Source organism: Callorhinchus milii, unplaced genomic scaffold (genome assembly GCF_018977255.1).
Source record: "Callorhinchus milii isolate IMCB2004 unplaced genomic scaffold, IMCB_Cmil_1.0 Scaffold20, whole genome shotgun sequence".
NCBI lineage: Eukaryota > Metazoa > Chordata > Chondrichthyes > Chimaeriformes > Callorhinchidae > Callorhinchus > Callorhinchus milii.
This window is the reverse complement of record NW_024704761.1, coordinates 8433806-8460018: the sequence shown is the minus strand read 5'-3', so window position 1 is coordinate 8460018 and position 26213 is coordinate 8433806. Positions and strand designations below refer to the sequence as shown.

At 39.3% G+C, this 26213-nt stretch overlaps 1 protein-coding gene across 3 annotated transcripts in view; it reads right to left on the bottom strand.

The window, feature by feature from the left end:
• Positions 1-26213, bottom strand: part of stx8 (syntaxin 8) — a 103222-nt gene that overhangs the window by 69364 nt on the left and 7645 nt on the right. For all 3 annotated transcript variants that reach the window (XM_007888510.2, XM_007888511.2, XM_007888512.2), the window contains exons 3-6: positions 22555-22649; positions 21504-21614; positions 16197-16321; positions 14279-14371 (exon numbers count right to left, since the gene is read on the bottom strand). In XM_007888510.2, the coding sequence (XP_007886701.1) occupies positions 14279-14371; positions 16197-16321; positions 21504-21614; positions 22555-22649 (424 nt within the window). The remainder of the gene's footprint in view (positions 1-14278; positions 14372-16196; positions 16322-21503; positions 21615-22554; positions 22650-26213) is intronic.

Below are 26213 nucleotides of genomic sequence, written 5' to 3'. Positions count from 1 at the left end.
TCCACTCAATATTCAGTGCTGGATGTGATGTAGTACCTGTGTTCCTACAGCACAAAAGAAAGTTATTGTACACGGTACCCACTATACCTTGTGCATCTAAAATAATTTAAATCAATCGACAATCTCCCCGGGGTTGTTTTCTGCCACTGTCAAGCCCTACCCTGTACGAGGGGCACTGAATAAATGCAAGTTGTCATTGCTCCACAAATTCAGAACAACAGCACTTGTAACCTTTCAGCAGAGCTGCATTCTTGTTTCTGGATGTCAATCTTATGTAGACAACTATTAGCTGATTCAATATCAGCCAAATACCGAGTCTCAAATAAACTACAATGCAACACTTCTACTACTTTTTCAGAAGGTAGATAATGAAAGTGTAGGTGAACATTTTGAACTGCTTCCTTTGATTTTTCTTTGCAGCAACTTGCTCTATCTTTATGAACGTGTTTTGGGTTTTTTGAGTGAGTAGTGAGTGAGTGAGCGAGCGAACGAGTGTACTATTCTCTTTCTCTCAGCTTGTTCGTATTTCTTTCCTGTTCGGTTTCTTTCAATTTCAATCTTGTGCCTTCCTTAGACTTTCTTTTGCACGAAGGAAATGACAGAAAAAAAAAGAAATTAAAGAGAAAGGTGGCCTGCAGTAACTGTTTCCCCTGTCTCTCACATTTTAGATAGCAAAATAAAGTTGAGCACCAATAGAATAGTAATGTTTGCTTCAAAATGCATGGTTTCTACCAGAGATTGTTTTTCTATCAGCGATTTTAAAAAAAACTCATAACGTTACTAATTTCAATACCCAAAACTTACACTTTCCCAAGTGGCTTTTAAAAAACTTCACTTCTCATTCATTCCACACACTCTCTGAGCACAAACATACCACCATTCACATTTATCTCCCTTTCTCTCATTTTTACAAAACATGCCCTTTCTCTCCAATGTGGCTCCTTCTCGGTCGAAAAGTTTCTCTTCAGCTTTCTTTACCCAGTTGTCTGCCGTCACCACGGAGACCAATCACCCATCCAGGCAGCACCACCATCACGTGGCTGAAAGGACACAGCTCCCCTGTATCTTTAACTTTCTTCCCCCATACAACTGATTCCTGATACGAGCACCTTCAATTTGTCTCGCAAAACTGGTTCAATCCTTTGACCAGTAATTCATCTGGTTTCCAATTGACTGAAGAGCAGATATGCTGCAGGCATGAGCACAAGGTCCAATAATAAAATTATTTTCATGTGTAAACCACACAAGCCCCCTACTGCAGTTAGCATTTGCCAAGCTTTTTCACCGAGTTTTACTGCCGGAGTTTGGATTGTTCTCACTTTTTAAAAAAAAAAATAAAGTTTTGCCAGTGAAGCCTATAGTTGTGAAAAAAAAATGCGCTTTTCTACAAGTTTTCAACCACCAACTAGGGCTATAATACTATCAGTCGACAGGAAGCATTGTGATGAAAAGAATAATAATAATAAGCCTTTCATTTGATATAACGCTTTACCACATCATTGAGATGTCTCAAAGAGCTTTATGGAATATACTGCAAGTGGATTGACGTGTATTTTGTGGGCGATCTGTGAAGTCGTTCTCAAGAGATTCTGATTCCATCATATTAGGAGCCTGATCTGCCATTTGTGTCATAGTTATTGAAATAGTTAAAAAGTTTATACAATACTACTAGTATAATAGGCCAGGGTTTGTGTGTATTGATACAGAGCGAGAGTGCGTGCAATGGAAACCTTACATTGTTCATCTTAAGAATGTGTAATTTAACAGCTATGGTCATTGATCAATTAACAACAATGAACAGCTCACAGAGACACAAAGCCCAAGGGATACGTTTTACCTTTACCTCTCTACCATAAGTTTCTTTTAGAAATAAACCTGTTTCTTGGTGCTAAATAACTCTTCGGTCCAGTCTCCCATTAACCACAGCCGCTGTAAAACTGCATAACTCTATTGAAACATTAACAAGAAGGATTACCTCCAGTGTCATGTATGATGAATAGCTACTAATGAGTTCCTGCTGTGTGACTGGTCACTTCAATAATATGAAGAGCATCCTCCATCAATAGCTGACATGCAGCAAAATAGCTTTATTCATCCTATGCAACCAACAGAGCTCAGTTCAAGCACGTCGTGTGCATTGCATTTTAACGAAGTCAGATAAATTAATTCTGTGCGTGAAGAATCTTCATTCACCTTCAAATCGCAGACCTCCGAAGACACTATAACAGTGATGACAGGCCTGGTGGCAATTCTATTTGCAGAGTCAGGATCATTTCATATGAAGGACACTTTATACAATCTAGGCAAACCATTCTAAATCCTTTAACCAACAACGGAACAAAGGATCCCTCTATTAATTTTATGGTAGAAGGCATAGGTCATACAACCTGGAGCACGAATCACACTAGTTAACGCAGTCCAGGTATACAGCGATGTATTTCACTAGATATATATCAAGTAATTTACGTGTCCACAAGATTGGATCAGGGTTTTACAGAGTATGTTGTTATACAAATAATTAGCAATAAGGTCCTTTGGTTTAAACTAACTAACTAGAATAACTACAGTATGTATATTACCCAGAACCAAGACAGAATTGTAGCATCTTGGGAACTAATCTTAAAATAAACTAAAAGAATTGGCTGCCATGTTTCACCCACAAAATACACAGTCAAATCACTTTACAGTATATCCCGTGAAGCTTTGAGACGGCTCGACGATGGGATAAGATGCTGTATTAAACACAAGGATTATTATTGTTAGAATATTAACAGCGATACCAATACAAACAGCATGGGATGGGATTCAAGAATTTACTGCTCTACATATTATTTTGCTGACAACTAAATAAATCTATTTCTTCTAGTGTTTGTTGGGTTCTCAACCAGGGAAGTCAGCAGGTTTCCATTAAGTCGATCCTCAAGTATCTTGTTTAAAACCCAAGACATTTGCAATAGAATTTCCATGCTTACCAAGGTTTAACTATATAGGTAAACAAATCTCACAGTGGCTACACTGTGGCACCTACTGGCAAACAGCTGAAGTGGAAATCATTGTAGAGCAAAAGCCATGGACGTAAAACATAAAAATTGCATTATAAAGTCTATTTTAACGCAGAGCAAAGAAATTCTCACAATGAGAATTGATCAAACTGTAAATTTAAAAAAAAGGCATGTAATATGTGTGTCTTCCACATATTATAACCAGACCTTATTCACCGCAATTTCAACAATCCTGTAAAAAGAACCATTATACTTAAACCAGCTTAACCAACACAGGCCTTGAAGAGATCAAACCACCTCAATTGTAGAAGACAACAATTCCTAAAAGGCTCATCCATTTAATATCGGCAGGCACCAAGCTGTTTCTATCCAGGCATTTGAGAAGGCTCAGCTGGTAGGAATGCTTCAGAAAAGGTGAAGGACAACAGGGGTGGACGAGTTATTATGCAGTGCATCATTTCACTTAATCAACCACCACCGTGCTTATTGTGCAACACATCCATAAAGCATTACAGAACCACATTTTTAAATTGATATGATGAGCAGCTTAATGTGATGCTTTTGTCAGTGAGCTCTTTAAGGAATGGCTACTGCAATGCCCTGGTGTGCGTTTATCTATAAAAGGGGCTGTAATAAGATCTGTCGTGGCATTTCACCTGCTTCCATACACTGTTGAAATCTGGTTTCAAAAGGTTGGTGATAAATTTGAAGTACTTTTAATAAGGGGTTTGAATTTTTTTTAATTGAGATTAGTTAAAAAAAATACAGTTGGCATGGTTAAAGCAACTGACACTGCATTGCACATGCTATCTGATTACTCTTGTTTATTTCATTTGCTGGAAAGTGTTCTTAAAAGTCATAGCAACTTCTCAAAAANCCATTACGGTATATTGTGTACTTTAGGGTACTGAGCTATAATATATTTGTATAATGCATTATAAATAAGAACCAAATTGTAATCTTTGCATTTGATATAGCATCTTATCACATTGTCAAGATGTTCCAAAGGGCTTTACAGGATACACGTATTTTTGAAGGCAAACGTGGCAACTAATTTGTACTAGAAAAAGTCCAAAGTGAACAGGCAATGTAATCTGGGGGATTGTTGGCCAAAACACCAAGAGAAACTCCCTTTTCAAATGGTACCATGGGATCTTTAGCATCCACCTGAATATGTAGACGGCACCTCAATTTCACATTTCACCTGAAGGTGTCGAGTACCATAAAAGTATAACAGCTTTGGCTTATGCCATTACTTTTACCAGCAAATGGAAATGTGGTGTCACGGTCTAATAATTCAAATTCAAAACCTAATCTATTGTACATAGTATAAAAATAATTGATAAGCGATCAGTCTTTGGCTTCCGAGGTCAAATGTAAATCACTCAAGTTTTCACTTACTGTTTTTGACTTTATGGCTGCCTTGTAATTCATAAAGAAGGTCCATTATCCCAAGATCAATGTCTCCATAAACAGAAAATAAAAACCCAACGGATTCCATAATCTATCCCAGCAATTTTTTTCCTAACAAGAATCCCATCTGGAGTTCTTGACCGTTAATCACAATTTTTCAACAGGTCACCAAAACTCGAGACAGGTTATTATTAGCAACAGCTGCACTGGGTGCAGTTGATCTACAATCAAAATGTTCTTCGTTGCCCAAAGAATTGTAAAAGAAAAAATATATACGTCTAGATTTTTTAAAAAAAACTGCAGTCATCAAATCATCTTTACAAGCTGCTTGAAGCAGTCCACCCTGGAAGGTGCTTCAAACCAACAACTATAGACAAGGACATTTGTGCAGCTTTAAAATGAGACTCATATCTGCAAAAGTTCCTTTCACAGTATTAACTTCAGTGATACTAGATTTACATGTCACTTTCATAAATACTCATAGAAAGTAATTTGACCTATTATTTTAGAGTTGCCTTTCTCATAACATGAATATATTTGTATGTTAACCCACGTAATTCTGCATTGCTGAGACCAAAATCATTTATTTAAGCACTTCACCACTCCACTAACAAAGTTGCCCTAAGCTCTCTTTATATGTACAATTGTGTCAAGTTGTTGTCAGTACCGTCATTATGTCCAGGATGTGGTTGGCAATTTGTTGATCTCTTTAATGTACAATACAATTAACATTTATACAGCAGCTTTCACACCGGGAAGGAATCTCAAAGCGTTTGACACTGCTTCTTGGGCATCCAAGCTGGGGGTGGGTGGGAGCCGAGGGCAGTGGAGAGGGAAAGATGACCGAAAGCGTGGTCAAAGAGGGATATTTTGAAACAGAGCCTGGATTGAGGGAGGGAGGGAGCAAGCAAGTAAGATGGATTCTGGGAGTTCCAGACAACAGGACAGAATGGCTGAAAGCAGACCAGTGTAATGCAATTAATAAAGCAGCAAAACACAATAGATTTTGTTGAGTCTGCAAAGGAACCCCATCAAACAAGCCTTTCCCAAGGCAGAGGGCATTTGTAGCACCAATGTACTGTATCAGTAGGAAATGTCATAGGTGTATCAATTCAACTTGCACTCCAGGACACTAATCCGCGTGAAAGGTGCTATATAAATGCAAGTTGTTGTTGCATTGTGGCAAAGCTACATACAACTGGACAAAGTACTAAAGAGATATTTTAGCTTTCAGTTTAAATGATTCTTTGTCTAGAAAACATTCATTTGTATCTAAAAGATAGAAATAATAAACCACTGTTAACGTTTTTTTAAAAAAGAACATAAAATAAATGAAAGACGTTTATACATTACACTCCACTTCATTTTCTACTTGGTGAGGTTCGACTAAAAGCAACCACACAATTAGATTTTGGCATATGACTTATGATGTAAAAGAGCTGCAATGATGTCTTGAAATCAAACAATGCGTAATGCAATAATGGCAAAATTCATTAGACAATTTCACTTATAGAGCTAAAAGGCCAAATCTTTTATAACTTCAGTACCAAAGCTGGAAATTTGAATCATTTAATAAGCTACTTAGAATAATTAAAGGGTAGCCTTGAAACATGAGGGGTAAAAATTAATTTGCTTTGGTTCAAACAATTAACATTTACTCATTTCCAATTCATCAAAAGCTTTTAAAAACATAAGCACTCAATGACTCTTTATAACACAGTAAAAAGGTTTTAGAAATCTTACTTCGAACTATTCTGAATTTTCAGCTTTTAGAAGATATCTCTCAATTCAAATGAATGAATAAAATCGCCTCTTGACAAAGTAGTTATTAAGTGTGGTAAACTCTTCAAATGTTCTGCACTCAATCATTACATTAACATTTATAATAACATTAAACATAGGCAGACACACAGTCTTAATGGTACACAGCCTGTCTATTCTGAAAGGGACACAGGTAACGAGATTTAATCACTTGCCAGCATAGTTGAATTCCCAAATGAGTCTAACAATGATTATTGACCATTTCATACCTTAAACAGGAGGACATTGTCAAAAATGGTAATAATAGTAATCCTTGCATTTGATATAATGCCTTATCACGTCTATCACTCTATCAGAATATATTGTAAAGTGGATTGACTGTGTATAATCTGGGCGAAACGTGGCAGCCAATTGCCCACAAACATTGGCTACCTGGGACTGATACTCGGAGATGTTAAGAGGATTATCTCCTACAATTTCCTGTAACTAAGTATGGACCTCTGATGTGCACTGTTGCGAAACAGATTACCCTGAACTACAAAACAAAACTCAGATTAGGAGGGAGGAGGTGCTTGAAGCACAACACAAGCTTTTGGTTTCCGTAATTGATGCTCTACGGATATACTGCACGATGTCGGAAAAGTCTTTTAATTCTCTTTATTGCATCAGACACCTTCTAGATCAATGACTGAATATTCTCAATCTCAATCCCTGGCCAATAGAAAATACTTCAGATTAACCATTAAACTTTCTATGATTGGGTTGAACGTAATATACCACAATTTATAATTTTATATCACCCTTCACGGTGGGGGTCAATCTCGACATTGCTGACTGGGCACGGAATCTGAGCTGTCCTTTCTCCCTCATATCCGCGCCACAACTGGTACCGCCTTCCATCACCTCCGGAATATCGCCAGACTACGGCACTACCTCACCCCTCGCGCTGCTGAAACTCTGGTCCACGCCTTTATCACCTCAAGCCTGGACTATGGGAACTTTCTCCTCGCCGGCCTTCCCGGCCCTCCCTCCACACTGCAGGTCATTCAGAACTCTGCAGCTCGTGTACTGTCCCGCACCAGGCTTCGCGACCACATCACTCCCACCCTCGCTCGCCTCCACTGGCTCCCCATCCCCCAGAGGATCGAGTTCAAGATCCTCATCCTCACCATTCACGGCCTCACTCCCTCCTACCTCTCCGACCTACTATCCCCCTACCTACTCGCCCGTACCCTCCGTTCCTCTGGCTCCGGTCTGCTCCACATCCCCCGCCCCAACCGCCCTACCATCGGTGGCCGGGCCTTCAGCCTCTCAGCCCCGAGGCTCTGGAACTCTATCCCCCAGTGCCTTCGCCGCCTCTTCCCTTTCCTCCTTCAAGGCCGGTCTCAAGATCTTTCTCTTTGACCGAGCCTTCAGCTCCCCTCTCGACTCTCTACCCCCTCCTCGGTCCCTCCCTTCCCTCCCCTCACCCTGACCATTTCCCCCCTGCTTGGGTCCTGACCCAACTGTACAGCGCCTTGGGACGTCCTCCCGACGTGAAAGGCGCTCTATAAATGGAATCTTGTTGTTGTTGAGAGCCAATAGGACAAGAATGCAGTGTAAAACTTTAAAGTCTTACAAAGATCCCATATTTTTCGTAAACGTAAAGAACCAATAGGACAAACATTAAACATTGCACTGGCATTCGGCAGGTGATGACTGGAGCTCTGAGCAGATGCGCTCAGCTATACAGCCATATACACAGCTTGACCATACCTGAGCGGACAGCAAAAGAAAGCTATCAGTTTTAGAACTGCTTAGAAAGCTTCCATGAAGGCAGCTCCCTATAACAACAACAAAATTACATTTATATAGTGCCAACTGTAAAGAACCAAAACTTGCATCTTTACTACACACAAACAGCAAATTTTGTAAGCTGATGATTAGGTGATTGAATTATAGGTTATTTACTGCTCATAAGGTAACATACGGATGACAAATGATGTGATAAAATATGCATATAACTGGTAAATGATTCATAGAAGTGCTGGAGGGGTAGAACCAGTCTGCTGTTCCTGAATCCTGACCGAATGATGATCACACCCACTTTATTTCGTCAGACAGGTGTCTGATACATACGGAAGCCCATCACTATGTTTAAGATCCAAACCAAACCAAATTCCATGCATCCCACCTACACATGGAAATTCCTGAGATATTTATTGGATGTGGAGGGACACATCCTGCTAACCAAATTCTGGCGAGTGATAGGCGCAGGTTGACAAAAGCCAAGGCTTGGAGACCCCACAGTAATCATTGGCTTACAACTGGAGTTTAACCAGCTAAAACCACAAGCTTGCCATTGAAAGCAATATCTGGAAAGCTTTCCTGCTACTTGTTCGGCTCGGGCAACCCTAACGTTAACAGGAGCCAAGCAAGTGGGAAGAATTCCTGCTCCCACTGACTGGTCTGCCCTTTCCCAAGATCGGCTGATGAGCCAAGATGGCTCAGTGGTGTCCTGGAGTACTGCAGACCTGCTTAGCTCAGGACCTGGACTCGTCTGCTATTTGAGAACCCTATCCCACTGACCACACACACAAAAATCAGAGTGCCACTTGGAATTTGACCTCTGCTTAGATTCAAACCCTCTAATCAAATGCACAAGGCAAACAACCAGGTCTCCTCAAAATCAAGATGTATTTACATATGTAAAAACAAGGTCACAGGGGTTTAAAAATGTCAAAATTGTTCTGTTCCAGTTTGACAAGCACTGTACATTTAATCTACAAATGACGAACAGAAATCTAATGTAACCACTGACTAATAAACAGCTTTTAATTCCCATCCTGAAACAGTCAGTCCTGCATACTTTATGACTTAGATAATTAGGATGTTAAAAATCAATCACATTATATAAAGGTTACTCATTTTATCATTTGGAGGTGGCACACAGTTGCTGGACCATTTACCATTATGTGATTACTGTAAGTGACAACAATGAACTGACTTCTTACTTTCATTGTGTATGTTGGCTCAATTGGAAACAGATGTGTGCAGCGCTCATCCTAGAATGAATCATTCCTTCTCACTAATGTATTTATAATTAAGACATTTGACAAATTATCAATCTAGTTTATTTGTTCTTGCAAAGCTTCTCACAAGCTGCAGTTTCTTCATCCTGGGCTAAACCCGCAGAATCTCTCAAAATCTGCAATTAATGCACATTTTAATATCAAAGTCAGGGAGATTCTTTCAAAACTACTGATATAATCGTAGAAATTACAATATTAGAAGGAAGCCACTTGGCCAATTGAGCTCCTTCACTCGAACTAATTATTTTAATCACAGTTCCCTGCTCTTTTCCAGTGCCCTTTTATACTCTTTCTCTTCAAATGTTTATCCAAGTGTATTTTAAATGTTATGGTCTCAGTCTTAATAGACATTTGCAGTAAAGAATTCCATGTTCTAATAACCTTCCGCGCGAAACTGGTTCTTCTCCGTCAATTCTTTCTCAACTTATGTTCCTCTTGGTTCTGTAAACACAAATTGCGCAAAAACTTCCAGTGTTCAATTATGCTCTGCAAATGACACCCGAAAACAATGAGCTCACTAAATGTGAGATTAATGCAATTGAAAAAGGAGCCAAAATGAAGCTTCACAGACATTTCTACGGTTTGACTATTTCACTCTAGATGTTTCTAAAATCTCTTGGGCATCGTCAAAACTCGATTCTCTACGAAGTATTTGGAGCCAAGTGAACAATGCTGACAAAAATCTCTTTGGCAAAAGGAATGTTGATGTAGAATGTACTGGAAAATCATTTGCAAAAGCAGTCCAAATCTGAATAGAATAGAAAACACACCATATAAAAATGCCTTAAACGTAAAACTTCATCAAACACTTTCTTATATATCACATCCGGTGTATAGTCTTCCGCCACTTAGTTTAGTCACTAACTCACTAAGCCTTTAACATTTTAGGTAAAGAGGAAATCCCAGAAGAATGGCTCAAAATCTGTGCACAATTCAAAATTTTACCCTAGGTCCCAACCAAACAAATGCTCAACCAACCACTTAGTGCAAAAACATAAATGTACTGAGGTCCCTAGCAAGATAAATCTGCCGATTTATCTTCTTCTGTTTTAAACTTCAAATACCAAATAATTTACTCAGGCCAGAGTATGGAATACAGATTCACTGGTTTCATCCAAATATAATAAGACATCAGGGGGCAAATGGAGAATAATTGAATAACGATCTTTGAATATTTCCAGCTTACACCAGAAAACAATGAACTACATTTACCCAACATTTAAGTGGCCAAATCGGAATACACAGACATGCCTACAGCCAACAAAGAGTCAGGACTCACAGTTTAGTCAGGATGTTAATCGTGACGGGGTCAGAAATCATTGACGAAGTGTTCTTTAGTAAGAGAAGTGTAGGGAAATTCATTTCTGCTAATTATATATAATAATCCATGCATTTGATATAGTGCCTCATCAGATCATCAAGATGTCTCAATGCGCTTCGCAGGATATAGTGTACAGTGGTATTTGACTGCATATTTTGTGGGCAATTTGCTGATCTATTTACAAAGCAATTGGAAGTGTACCACAGACACCGCATAGACTAGATTTGCTGTACTCCATATGTCTAGCAGGAAATAGGAACCCGGTTGTTAGTTGATTAGCAGATCACTTTTCCCTTTTCAAATTTTTTTAAAGAAATAATAATTTGGTCACTCAATCCACGACTGTTAGTGGGACATGTCTGAACTCAATTGGCTGCCGCTTTTCACCCACAAAATATACAGTCAATTCACTTTACAGAATATTCTGTGAAGTGCTTTGAGACGTCTTGAAGACATGATAAGATGCTATACCAAATGCAAGGATTATGATTATTATTTGATACACCCAAGCTTCACCAAGAAAGGTGATTGAGGCCAGGACATAATCTAACGGCCCTATCTCATCTGAAACCTCTGCTAATGATCTCATGCGAACTAGCAGAGCTAGGATTTTGTTTAGAGGGCACCAAAGTATTTAGTGTCGGTGCCATTATCAACAAGCTACGAGAGAGAGCATGTGGATGCCTTTATTGTGCCAGAACATGAAGCCCCTTCTGAGGGCTGCAGGTGGATTAACAGGGTTGAATCCAAATGGGTGATGTTACTGACAGACTCCCTGGGGATATGGAAGTCAAGCCAGGTGCAGACATTAATTGGATTTTGTCTTACGATCAAACCAATCGTTTAAAATTGATGGTTATTGTATGATTTCAATCATGGTAGTAAGGGAGAAATTAATGCAAGGTTATTAAACTTAGCCGTAATGGAAAAGGAAATTCACTGCAGTTTATTTAAGTCAGTTGAAATAATATAAAAGATCATTCCATTTCAAAAACTACTCACTGATTCCTAAACCACAGTACCAAAAATAATCCTCCCTGAGATACTCTTGGACGAGCCTTCAGCTACACTGCCCCAGCTTTCTGGAGCTCCATCCTTAGACTTGCCCGTCCCTCTCCACTGGTTTAACACCCACCATTTTGACCATGCATTCAGTCATCTCCCTCCCCACCACCCCTCCAGGTCAAGCACCCAGTCAGGTGTGTAATGAGCTTCTGCTGACATCTTTTCAAACTGAAAAGCACCATATAAATGCAAATTGTATTCCAATTGTGTCATAGCATTGTGCGTGCAAGAAAAATATTAATTTAAACCTTCATAATTTCAATTGGGTCAGTGAACGGTCAGATTTAAAAAAATAAATAGGGTACAAACAATCTGGCACATCAACTGAAGGAAAAGCACATGGGAGTAGAAGGCTGCTAAATTCCTGTGTGTTTTAGTTGTTCCACTTGCTTCAAAACTACTGGGCAGTCCTAAAACGGTGATATAACAACCTATAGTAATAACATAACATGTAGGAGCAGGAGTAGGCCATTCGGCCCTTCGAGCCTGTCCCGCCATTCAATCATGGCTGATCTTCTCATCTAACTCCAGCTAATACCATAACCCTGCCTTATCCCCATATCCCTTAATCCCTTTTGCAATAAGAAATCTATCTATCTCAGTCTTGAATACGTTCAAGGACTGAGCGTCAACAGCCCTTTGGGGTAGTGAGTTCCATACATTCACCATCCTAAATAATAATCCTTGTATTTGATATAGCGCCTTATCACGTCTTCGAGACGTCTCAAAGCGCTTCACAGAAGATACTGTAAAGTGAATTGACTGTATATTTTGTGGGCGAAACGCAGCAGCCAATTGCACACTGCAGCGTCCCACAAACAGTTGTGGATTGAAGTGACCAATTCCACAAATCACCAATTGTGATATACAGCAGTGCACAGGCGTACATTACAAAGATGCAGTGGGGAAAGATAGCAAAGCAATTTCAACATGAAGATACATAATATTACTCCAGAAAGTTTTATGTTCTCCACAGTTAAAAAAAATCCATTCAGTAACACAGACATAAACTTCTCTGCTTCGTACCGAAATGCAACCGATTTCTTATTGATCAAGCGCATGTAATTTTACATCTCCTTCAATGAAAAACAAGGAAAATGTTTTCAATTTTGGTGTGCCCATCAAATAAACAAAGTTACTTTGCAAAGTACTGTACCTCTTTACTCTCAAATATTAGCCAAACCACATTTGCTCTGTTGCTTGGCAACAAAATCGTAAATAACAACAGGCAAAGGCTTCTGCCACTGGAATGCAAACAACACACAGATCAATGAAGCTGCAGGCATTCTCACAGGCCTGCTGTAACATCGGAACAAAAATCAGTCTTATTGACGACTAAAGCAGTCTATCAACCGTGTGTGTTTGTAATCAGCAACGACATCATACCGGGAAACAAAGACTCCAGCAGGATTCCAAATCAAGCCATTTATTTCCTGAAAGTTCATCTCTAAATACAGTGTCTCGACGGATCCGACATTTGCAAATGCCTAGCTATGTCAATGAAAATGACATGTAAATGTCTGGCTTTCATTATATTTTCTGCAGTCGTTTGCATACAACAATCCCTGAACATATTGGAAGGTTTTTTTACTCAACGCACATTTCAAACACGCGACCTGCACAAACTGCAAGCTCCCCACTTCCTAAAAAGGAAACTAGCAAGACATCAGGTAATCAGAATTTGCCATTGGCCAAAGTAACATGTTTGAGCATCCAATTCTACATTACTAGTTGATGTCAAGGAGGCTTTAGCCAAAGTTAATTATTCTGATATATAGTTTTCAAAAAGGAAATAAGTAATTACAGTAGTGGAAAATCTCTACATTCCGCATCCTCATTCTTAAAACCATGGGGATAAATCCGCAGTCGGCCCTTGGAGAACAGAGACAAGGACCACTTCATTTAAAAGTAGCTACAAAAATCTGCTCACGAATTAAGCAAACAGTTCTGATATGAGTTTTCAGAGATCGTTCCTCACATATAATTTTTTTTTAAAGATTCTTAACCATAATTTCAACGTTTTAACTTAACAGGTGTTGGTGAGAATCAGCCTTGCTTCACCTCCTTTAAAAATGTTACCACATTTTCCTGTTCATCAGCAGCAAAATGTAACCATTGTGTTATGTGGTCCATCCTGTTTGTCTTTGAGCTTATACACGGTCAATGCTTGTATTTGTGGCACCTTACCTGATAGTCTTTCTTCCATGTGCTCTTCAGTATATTACAGCTGCTATTAGCCACTTACCTAAACTTATTCTACCTTGCCTGATAAGAGGAACACTAAGGTTGTAAGTGGTTGCAGAAAGCTGTCCCCTGGAGTTGTTAAACTAATGGTTAGTTTGTGCCCATGGTTATGCACAAATTGAGTTCCTAATCTCCACTGCGTCCATTCTCCCCATAGAAGAGGGGGAAAACAGAGGTGCGAGAAGCCCAGGCTGTTCTTGTACATTCCATAGCAAGTGATGATTTGGGAGTCTAGGAGACACTCGTGGGGAGATGATGGAGAATAACAATAACTTAGCAAAACATGAGAGGTGAGAAGAATTAACTTGCTGGGAAATACAGCGCAAGTTACTCAAACCTTTCATTCAAGTTGGACATTACAAACGTGTTGGGAAACAATACTAAAGCTGAAAACATCTTACCATTATGTTCATCTAGTTCATTTCCTATGTCTTGACCCATTTGTTTTTGTCTGGCTATTACTGTTGCTAGAGCGTCCAGACCCACATCTTGTTCTGAATGTAGAGAGCACAAAAAAACAATTTAAAAATGTTATTGCAATATCCACAGGGAAAGGAATGTCTCCGGGTGTAGGAAATTTTCCCACACTTCTGACAGAAGTTAACTTTTATTTTACATGCGCACTAGGACGCTACCCTGTGTGAAGGGCGCGATATAAATGCAAGCTGTTGTTGTTACTTCTGTTGCAGCACAGTCTGCTCTGCATTCTGTGCTAATGGTGCTCTTACCTGTACTAAGAGGTGGCACGAAGTGCATCAGGACAGATCGGATCAGTGTTCTCTCTTTTCCACACTTGTCCCCAGGGGCCAAGCAATGGAGCAATCACTGAATATTTCTGAGGCATTTTGCCTAATGTCCCAATTAGAAAGAGCAAATTGATCCCAATTAAGATATGTACACCGCATTAACAGCCAAGATTTGGGATTCAGATTTGTTGAAGCCAATTCTGTAACCACTGGTCTTCCTGACCATTCAGGTCCGACTAGATTTATTTTCAATAGATCATCTTGAAACACTTTGAGACGTCTCAATGACCTGATAAGGCACTATATCAAATGCAAGGATTATTATTATTATATTTAGACTTAACTTAAAATAAATGACATTCTAATAATAACCTTTGCATTTAATAGGGAGCCTTGTCAAGTCTTCGAGACGTCTCAAAGCGCTTCACAGAATATACTGTAAAGTGAATTGACTGTATATTTTGTGGGAGCAAAATGTAACAACAATGTTGTCTCTGCAAAGTAACTTTTTAACGTCCACCTTCGGATTCAGTATCAGTAACCGAAAATCTAAAATACAACTTCATCTAAATTGCTGAGGTGGAAGAATTAAAGGCAAATTATTGAATAAATATATTTTATCTAAAGTTATCTGGTTATTTTTCGTTTCCAAGGGTTGCCACAGTACCTGAGATTTAAAGCACTATCAGGTATCATATATTTATACAATTATGAGTTTCAATATAAAAGCACTAAATAATAATCATCATCCTTGTATATGACACAGCGCCTGTCTCAAAATCTCAAAATGTTTTAAGATAATTTGCTGGGCGAAGTTGTGGAAGTGGGGAAAGGCAGAGTCGAGTGTGCATCCTTGGACCTCCATTCAGCAGGACCTCAATTGAGTGTATATACATATGTGTGTTACAGAGACATGTTGATTTTCAGCATTGATGGGTTGAAATGATTCCTAAGTGGTCAAGTTAATTACCTATAGCACACAAAGTTATTGTTATTACTACTCACTATCAGCAATCGAGTTTCTGGCAATTGCAAAAGCTGCATCTCACATTACAGCCATGTTACGCTGCATCAAAGAAACCAAACTGTAAAAACCTTGCGACTAATAAACCTGGGGATTTAATTCAAATACCAATCCCATTATTTTGACGAATAGTCATTACTACAGCTGTGATTCTTCTAAATATCTATCTGAATCCATTACACTTACAGTTTCCAGACAATCTAATCCAAAACAAGACTATAAATTGCTCAGCTTCACTGGGAATAACTGCCACCTAGTGAGTTACTCCAGTGAGTACAGCAGATTTTTGTTTCCTTGTGTGAAGTTCTGCAAAAAAATTATTACCATTAATTCCTTTATTATTGTTGTAAATGAGTACAAATAGCATGTACATTCATTTTCCAAATGGTTTCCTTCAATTAGAATTAGCTTATCTGGAGGAGATTAATATCTAAATCAGTTCTAGTGGTTACTAATGTGTTCCTGGAGGCAATGCAAACTCATGCTTGCCACATCAGTTTGTGAGTATTTCTCAGTCAGCCCAAATCAGTGGCATTGCACTGGTTATACCTTGAATAATTCTCTGTTGTTGATGTTTGATTTCCCCAAAGTCAAGTCCTTTGGTCTCCTCTGTCTCCTCCGTTAACCACGGGTTGTTGGGCCTGTTCCTTGCCTCCCCGCTCATAAGGCTGGACCTGAATAAAGAAACAAATTTAATGGAAAGGCTCAAAAAGAACTGATAGATAATCTCTAACTACAGCATATATAACAATCTATAATAATAATAATCCTTGCATTTGATATAGTGCCTTATCAAATCTTCGAGATGTCTCAAAGCGTTACACAGAAGATACTGTAAAGTGAACTGATTGTATATTTTGTGGGCGAAACACGGCAGCCAGCACAGCAGCTTCCCACAAACAGTCGTGGAATGAGTGACCAAATTATTATTATTTTTGGAAGAGATTATTATCTGCCGGAAAGCAATCTGCCAATTAACAAACAACCGGGTTCCTAGTTACTAGAAACCTGCCTAAAGTTTTGCCCCGCTTTAACTAATCTCTAACTAACTGCATGCATTGCGGAGAGTGTAGGGATACAAGGTAGGGGTCTAAGTGAGGGAGTCAGGAGTGAGTTATTAAGTAGGGGAAGAAAATGTTGCATTCAACATTATTACAATCGGTATTTGCTACACACAAGTAAACATCTTTCTAACTACAATTGAGAAAATAACAGGTTTGAAATGGTTTCTAAAAAGAATAATTATAAAGCATGGGCATGTTAGCAGCGGGCTGATCACGTGAGCTGCAATTGCTCTCTGTCCAGAGGTAGATGGCTAATATTATTTAAGGTCTCTCCAGCAAGGATAACAGATTAATATATTTTCTGCCTAAACAAGATTAAATTCAGTTTGGGGCCATGGAGCTGAAATTAGATTTAATTTCTGTGCTTCATACGAAAAGTAAAAGCATCGTCATGAAATTTGCTGCAATCATCTCAGCTCGATAAGCAGTAAATACACAGTTTAACTCTTCAGAGTGTGGCAGCACTGCACTATTACAAAAGGAGAAAAATAATTGCATTCTGCCTCGTTATCTCAGAGCCAAAGCTTTCAAATCGAAGACCTCTACAGCAAAGAAAAAGCAACTAATTATTCAACCCATCAAGTCTGTCTCAACATAAGAGACTTTATCTAATCCCACTTCACTTTATTCTGGTTCCCCGACTGCAAGGATTTAAAAATTCTACTTTAGACTCAACAACAACTTTATAAAGCGCCCTTTACATGGGGTAGCGTCCCGGAGCGCTTGACAGTGTCAGAGACCGACCCCGAGCCAGGGAGAGATGGAGGGGGGAGGTGACCACAAGCACGTTCAAAAAGGAAGGTCTTTAGGTGGGATTAGGCAGGACTCAGAAGCACCTTCAGCTTAATGCTTCATCCCCATCAAATTAACCTTCATGCTAATGTACCAATATCTGCAGTGGGATGGGACACATGTTTGAACAACTGTTGCCTGATATCAACTCAGTAAATGTGTTGGGTGAAGTGTGCTATTCACTGCTGCTGCATCATTGGGTGGGGAGGGAGGGCAAACTAAATTGAACCACTCATCCTTGCAGTTGGTTCAGAGGAGTACTGATACCTGTTTGTAAGTGTCTTTATCAGGAACGATGCATGTGAGAACAGGACAGAAAGGAGTTTCAAAAGAGAGATGGGAGCAAACATGCAAGTGTTAAATTTGGCAAAATTAATGGTTAAAACAACAAAAACGGTCATTTACAAGATTTGCTATAAGCAAATCCTACAGGCATTTGAATGCATTTCAGGCTGATCCACCGCTACACTCACTCACACACACACTCACTCACACCCACACTCACACTCACTCACCCACACCCAGTCAGTCACTCTCTCACTCACACAAGGAAAATATTTTTCATATTCGGTATATAGCTTTCCAAAGGATTAATTTGAATTATAAACTGTAATTCAGTCATTTGAAATCTTTATCATTGAGCACGCAAAGGATCAAAGGTTCAATGACGTGCATTTTGGAGCCAATGCACTAAATCAAACACTAATTAATTTTGCAACATTGGCAATTTCTGCTCATCTGTTTACACCACTGAATGATTTATGTTATTTACATAAAAATCCACACAGTTTAACTGTAAAAGAACGGTAGATGAAAGGACCTTAGTAATTACAATAAATTGTACCAAATGCAATGGAAATACAAAACCACCCAGTGATTTACGATAATTTAAATGCAAAAATATTTCCTTATGATGGACTTCCACATTTTAACTACAGAAGACTAAGGAGCTTCACCATAGACTCCACTTTACACAAAGAAACTACATGGAGGCTCTAAATACGCAAAGCATTTGCCTATATGGGGAGAATTTGAGCACTAGAGCCAATTCAATAAAAGTGGCTGTTAAAAATTTCAATCACAATAGAGAATAAAATATGATCTGCATTTTGCATAAGCATTTTGCATTTTTCCTAAAGTCCGTCTGCCACCTGGTGGGGAAAGCACTACAGAAAAGCAAAGGCCACACTGAACAACGCACATATTACAAGCAATTTAAACTGGCACAGCAACAAATCTTACAGCAATTTCAGACATTAGCAAATATAGTCAAGACACACTAGAACTTGAGACAGACACAAGCACCGAGCAAAATTCCTGTCTGTAATACCACAGTCACTCTTAAATTAATGACTTCACAGTATAATGCAAGCAATTAGCAGCAATCTGAATCACTGTCTCTTCCCGAACAACCTGTTACAAATCCATCTAAAACCATGACAAATGTCACCCGATAACAATAATCTTTATGACATGTTTGGTAACCGCCTTGTAGTAAACACCATTCTACTTCCTTTTCCCCCTCTGATCTTGCCACGTTTCGCTTTAGCAGTGTAAAGATTAAAGTTTATCCAATTAACCTCCCACTGATTTTGCCATGTTAATTACCTAAATCTCTGGATTCGTCACAGAGCAGTGGAGTGTGCAGATGATTTCTGATTTTTTTNGTGATCAGCTTTAACTAATTATGGGGCTTTGAGATTTGCTCAAATATAAAAGGTGAGGGCGGACCTGAATCAGGGAGCTGTGTCGCTGTTTAATAACCAGAAGCTAATCTTCCAGAGGCTTTTGCTTCACTGCAAATTCTTCCAATAAAGAAACCTTTCCAAAATGCCTCTGATAACTGAACCGCAGCTTTTTTNCCGGACCCAGGCCACACATTAAGATTTAATGTCGCTTTCCTGGATGAAGATCTGCAAGACTGCATCACAATTGACTGGTCGTTTGGCGTCACTTGGCACAGACGCTGAATGGAATTCTTCGCAAAAAGATGTGTCCTGCAAATTTACTAACAATTATAACATTTGGCCAGCGGCTGCTTTTAAAGAAGCGGATGTGAGCCCAGTGAACAGTGCTAAAATGTAAATTGCGAGTGATTATATCACCTCCAGAACTTGCTGATTTGAACACCGTCTTAATGTTGACATGTGATCAATCGAACAAAAAAAGTTCCAGTGAATAACACACAGTTGAACTTTGGCCAATTTTTCCCAGAATGAATAAAACTCCTGTCGTTCAATTTATTACGTTTGCTTTTGAACAAAATCTGTCCAGGTTTGTTGTGTTCATGTCAAAATGTAGAATGGATCTTTATTCCACACTGTTAAAAAGGGTTAGGTTTGCTCATCCAGTTACTTTTTTCATACAATACACATTCCACAATAAAGAGTTGAACTTCTGTAAAAAAGTCCTCATCAATGTCACAGTTCTCATTACTGGGACGCCACATGCCTTCAGTGTGAGCAACGCATCAGCTTTATTACCCTTTCACCTACCACCACCCCCAACATTATAGCAGATCTCAGCATGCCCGATTCACCACGCTTAAAATAAAGAATAGACGCAAGTCACTGCAAAAAGCACAGGGGCAAACTTCTAAGCTTTGCTCAGTTGGACACATAGGAAAACAGAAGTGTGGTTAAGTGAACTTTTAGCTGGTCCATGTTTTCTTTGCCAATTGTCTTGCCTTCACCTTGCCCTGAACGCTTTGACTCGTGTTGGAGTAGGGTTTCACATGTGGCAGCCACTCTGTCCTTTGTCCAGACACTATTCTTCACCTGTGAGCCTTGGCACTGAGTGACTGTTGGACCCCAGAGCTTCTGAACAGCCAAGTCTGATCCTGAGCTTACTCAGCATCCACACACCCTCTCCCTATGGAGCAGGGAAATCACTGGGTAGAGATAATAGGCACATAAATACTGACTGATTACCTTCCCCTTCCTCGCCCAGAGAGGCACAGAAGCCAATTTGACAGCCTCAACTGGTACCGAGCAAACTCAGGACACGGTAGCAATTCCAGGCTATGTGCAATAAATATCAATTAATCCACAATGTTAACCAAACTCTGCGGTACATGCAATGTTTACATAATCACCCAAAGTCCACTCCTTCTTATGGAACTTCAACTTTCAGTCCTTTGTTTCAGTGAAAGCGCACTGCACTTCATTGCAACGATTACATTTCCCACACCAGCCATCTTTGTGACCTCCTTCTCTCCTGTCAGCTCAAGCCCACTAGAAATTGGGTTGAGGCAGCATAAACGCAATCAACAAAAGGCTTAAAAGCAGCAAAGACAGACTCTAAAGTTTAGGAATCAAAGCTCCATTTAAACTCAGAGCAGAAAATAGTCTTTTAAAACAACGGCTGATTCAGTACTCTTTACTTGTGTATGTCCTCATGAAGCAGCCAATAAAGGATAACCAGGATGGACAGACTGCCCCACATTTTGCTTTTTCTTGGCACAATGGATTCTGTTGGACCAGATCTATTCATCGTCCACATCAGCTCCAACATGTATAGCACACAAAATGCACGGAATACGTCAACGTAGTAAAATGAATGCTGAAATAATGTACTCCCTCCCAAGGCTGAGAATTTCCGTACACAGAGTCTGTGCGAAAGAAACTCGGTGTCTGGTAGGCACGTAATGTAAAGCTTCAGTCTGCAGGAGAATTATGCAGTGAGGCCCCAGGCCACTGGTCATAGTCTCAGAGCATTAACATCTAAATGCAAGCTCACAATTTCCAAAGAAGTGACAGAAACAGAGGATGTGCTTCAGAGCACGAGCAGCCTTTACTTACGGATTTTCCACACCATGTTGTACACCAGTCAGACAAAATGTTACTGAACATCTTATGCAGGACAAAACTATCTTAAGCACAGACGCACCACATGTGAAATATTTTTAAGTAAAGGATAGAAATGCTATGGGAAATTCTACTTTCGACAGAGTTCTGAGGCTCATGCTCCCTTTGACTTGCTGGCTCAAAATAAATCATACCGGATCATATCAGGTTCCGTGCCATCCTTCTTGAAATTTGCTTGAAGTTGTCGCTCTTTTGTCAGCAAATCGTCCACTAAATTTTGACGTCTGTCTGCTTCGAGCTGTGTGCTGAAAGCGAATTATTAAAGAACCACAATATGTTTTGCATGGTTATTAGTATAACATCAGTGTACTATTAATATTAATTATATATTGAAAACTGTCCATTAAAATTACACTTGAGTTTATGGATTAACAGTAGCATAACAAATAATCATGGTAAATATTAAAAGCAGATAAATTATTCTGCCATGGCCAAGAAGAGAATTAAAAAAACTATAGAGTTTCTTCAATTGAAGCACATTTTCCAAAATTAAAAATCATTAATCAGAATAATAATCCTTGCATTTGATATAGCGCCTTAACACATCATTGAGATGTCTCAAAGGGTTTCACAGCATATATTATAAAGTGGATTGGCTGTGTAATTTGTGGGTGAAACGCACAAAATACACAGTCAATCATGGATGACCTCAGCCAGGATGAGATGAAAATCGGCCAGGGTTTGCATGCCCTGATGACTGTCTAAATACGCTTGCTGGAAGGTGCATAGGGCGAGGGCAGGGTCAGACTTGGCTCTGATGCTGCTCTGGATGAAATATCTGCTGACATTCATCACCAAGGCTCCCATGCAATGAATAACCACTTGAGTGTGGTCCTAGAGACAAGCAGACAGCATTCCCTATTGCATTAAACAGGCTTGATTTCAGCTGGATATGGTGTTCCTACTGCTCACTGTAGCTTATTTAAAATATAATTTGTGTTTACTCAGGAGCACAAAAATCAACCCTGCAATTTCAAGGCTTTTTTTAAAATCCCTATTCCTGTTCTGTTATTTTTAAAAAAGTCATCCATACTTTGCATTTTTTTGTTTTGCAAAGTAATTAATTACTATTTATAATTTTCAGAAAAGTATTTGGTCAGTAAAAGATCTACAGAGCTGATTCTGGGCTAATCTTTTTTTTAATCTTTGTGGCTATGGAAAATGAAAAACGCTTTGAAAAGATACATCTGGAGTATGGATAAGCTCCGCAACAAAGCCTCCTTCAATTGGCTGATCTGTTCCTGGAGTTTCTGGAGAGATACTCGAATTGTCGCATTCAACTGAAAAAAAAGGGATAAAAAACAATCATAATAATAATCCTTGCATTTGATTCAGCGCCTTATCACATCTTCGCAACGTCTCAAAGTGCTTCACAGGATATACTGTAAAGTGAATTGACTATATATTTTGTGGGCGAAACGTGCACAACATCTTCAATCCATCCAATAATTGACAAAAATGCTACTATTTCACGCTGACACAATGGAGTACACGGTTGCAGGAATAGCAAGAGAAACTCAGCAAGAAATTCCGCAATGCACTGAGCTACAAACTGGAAAACATTTTTGGCCTCTGGCACCCATTCAGAATCCATTAACCAGGTAGCCAAATGTCTTCTTAAGTACCAAAATCTTGGTAATGCCTTTGAAGTTACAGAATCCCTCACAAGTAGCCAATGCATTGTTTAACCTTTACATCAGTAGTCACAAATGGTCTCAAAGGGAGTTATTAATAATCCAACACCAAGTACACTACTATTAGTTCACAATGGAAGTGCAAAAGGCAGGAAAAAGAGCATCTTACCCCATGCAGAACATTCACTATTTCCCCCCACCTTGTTAAAGGGAAACTAAGCACCAGCACAACTGCCTTCGAGTCATCAACAACAACAACAACAACAAATTACATTTGTATCGCACCTTTGGCGTCAGGAGGACGTCCCAAGGCACTGTCCCAAGTCAAAGTCGCCTACAAAACAAGATTTCTTCTCTCCTCGAGAAAAAAAACACTAAAAAAAAAACCCAAAAAGCCAAAACACACAGGATATACTTAGTAATGTAGCATTGAGATATAAACCGCAGGTGCCCATCTAACCTGAAAAGTGCTGCACTAAATGTAAGGCTTATTATTATTATACTATTATTATTATTTCACATTTGTGCTTGGGGAGGGAAAGCTTCTTATAGAGGACATGGCCCATTCTCCATGCCCAACTCCTTCGCCCAGTCTGTTTCCTCAAACGGCGTAAAGGAAGAACTGCATATTCTAAAGGAAAGGTCGTGTTACAGGAATGATTCTTCCTGCTCTCGTTTGACCAAACACACCAATTGCTGTGCGTATTGTACCCTTTCTGTGATGGAAGCTAGTTGATCAATTGTCATCTTACTGTTACATTCTCAACACACAATCTGTAGAACACTCTTTTATTTCAGCTTGCACATTACAAAATCAAACAGTCCCATCAAAACCCTCTACTCAGTTCTCCCTGCTTCCTGTTTTTTCTACCTCCTCATCCCCTTCCATTAATCCTGGTCAATTGGTCCTTGTTGTCTGAATGAGTATCCAACATCTACCACTAAACATCATTCTGCAGCGTCTGAGTTAGTGAATTTTTTTTTATTTTAAAAAGAAAAACGATTGAAGCAGTGAGGAGCTAGTCTGCTCTGTAAAGTGCATTCGTTTGGCATAATGACCGCAGTGCTGCCTGAAGATTTATTCTGTACGTTGCCATTACAGCAAATTGTAAAGTTCTGCTGTGAGGCGTTTTCTTTACAAGCAGCTGCTGTTCATGGTTGTGGTGTGATTTGAAAGAAAATAAATTGATTTGCATATTTTGAGTTGCTTCCCTCTTTAACAAATCAGCACTGTATCCTAGCAGTAGTTTGCGCACAGCTACAGTGACCTCTGCTGTATATTCTGGGATCTGAACAAGATTTGTTCAGTGCGAATTGGCCAGTTTCACACTTAACACGGCACACACTCAGCAGGATACATCTCTTTGATTTGATGTTTCTGGTCTCCCTGTTCTGCATCATTAATTATCTAGTGGTAATTATCTACTGATCCGGGTAAGGAAATGCATGTTAATGCTCAGGGGTAATGCATATTCTAAATAATAACAATGGGAGCCAGGATTTGGCATTAGACCCACTCCATCCCCATTTTAGAATTCGGAAATAGAGGAATGCGATTCCTATTCCCTTAGAATAGGTCGTTTTCATTTAGACAGAGTCACTGGCCATTGTAAAGCATTTACTAAGCAACTGTCCTTTCCCCTGCCATTTCTCTCAGCGGAAGGCCACGTTTCAGGAATGATTCTTCCTGCTCTCGTTTGACCAAACACAGCAATTGCTGTGCGTATTGTACCGGCACCCGTATTAACAGAGGTAAGGTAATGCATGTCATTAACTTCGAGGGTTATTCTGAGAGCTTTCTACATTTATTTCTTCCAGGAGATGAAAACCACGACCTGCAGTCAGATACAAAGGTATTTTATAATGTATTGGGTAAAGTAACTGCCCAGTGTATCCATGCAGATGAAAAGATAACAGGGCTGTGCTGAATTTCCTGACACCTGCCACAACAACATTTGGGGTGCTACATTTGAATGATGTGCACCTAGGCTTGGGAAGGTGGGGGAACCTTATCAATAATTACTATCCAGTAACCTCGCCTGTAAAATAAGCATTTGTGCAAATTGGATAAGGGCAGGAACTGACTCAGTCTCATACATTCCCCACAGTTAATTAACCTGCCAACGTTCAGTGTCGAGACTTACTAATGAAAAATGGGCCTTGGGCACTTTAACATGCCCCAGCAAGACTCAACTCTTTAAGCGAAAGAGAGGAGAAAATTGGCCAAAATCCCAGGATTGAGAGCTCCACTTATGAGAGGGGACTGTTTTCTCTAGATTGAGAAGAAGTCCAGGAGAGGTTTTCAAAATTATAAGGGGTTTAATGAAGCAAATAGGCAATGAATCAGGAACTTGAAATTTCAGATTTGAATTAATCACCGAAAGAACAAAGAAAGAGGTTAGAATTGTCTTTTATGCAGGAGGTTATTAGGACCTGGAATGCCCCAACCTAGAACAGTAGTTCAGGCAGAATCCATATTAACTGTCAAGAGGGAATTAAATAAATACCTGAGAGGAAGAAATATAAAAGAGTATGTAGGAAAAGAAGTTGAACAAAACTAAACCAGTAGCTCTTTCAGAGAGCTATCACAGGCACAATAGGCTGAATGGCCTCCTTCTATGCTGTAAATTTCTGTGCTTCAAATAAAGCTTTGCAAAATTATGCATTTTTAAAATGTCATGCCTAAGCTTTTTATCTATTTAATTCAACACAGGTATTTAAAACGTGTTTCAATAAGCTTAAAAAAAGAACATAGATGGCAGGCTTGATTTATCGACTGCATTGGTCCTTTGTGCCAACTAGCACTGAGCAAAAGTCTCAGAGCTAATCTCATAACCACTTGCTGTGTGTCAGCTTCTCAGCATGATGTTTCGGAGCAGGGTTAAGTGATAAATCACAGTATGGGAAGCGAGCAGGAGAGTGGGATTATATTAGGTGGCTCATTTGGAGATTTGATGGGCCAAAGGGCCTGTAGGTGTAATGTAACATTTTATGATTCTGTAATTGAAGCCACAGAAATTTTTCTCTGTCGCTTGACTTAAAAGTGCAGGACATAATAGACTGTGTGCCCAGAGTCAGCCAACTGCCTAGCTAAATGGAAAAGATTTTCACTCTTTAAATGTGCAGATATGTAGCAATGCGGATAAGGAAATGTATGTTAAAGCTCAGGGGTGACACGTTATTAACATCAAAGTAAGGTAATGTATGTCA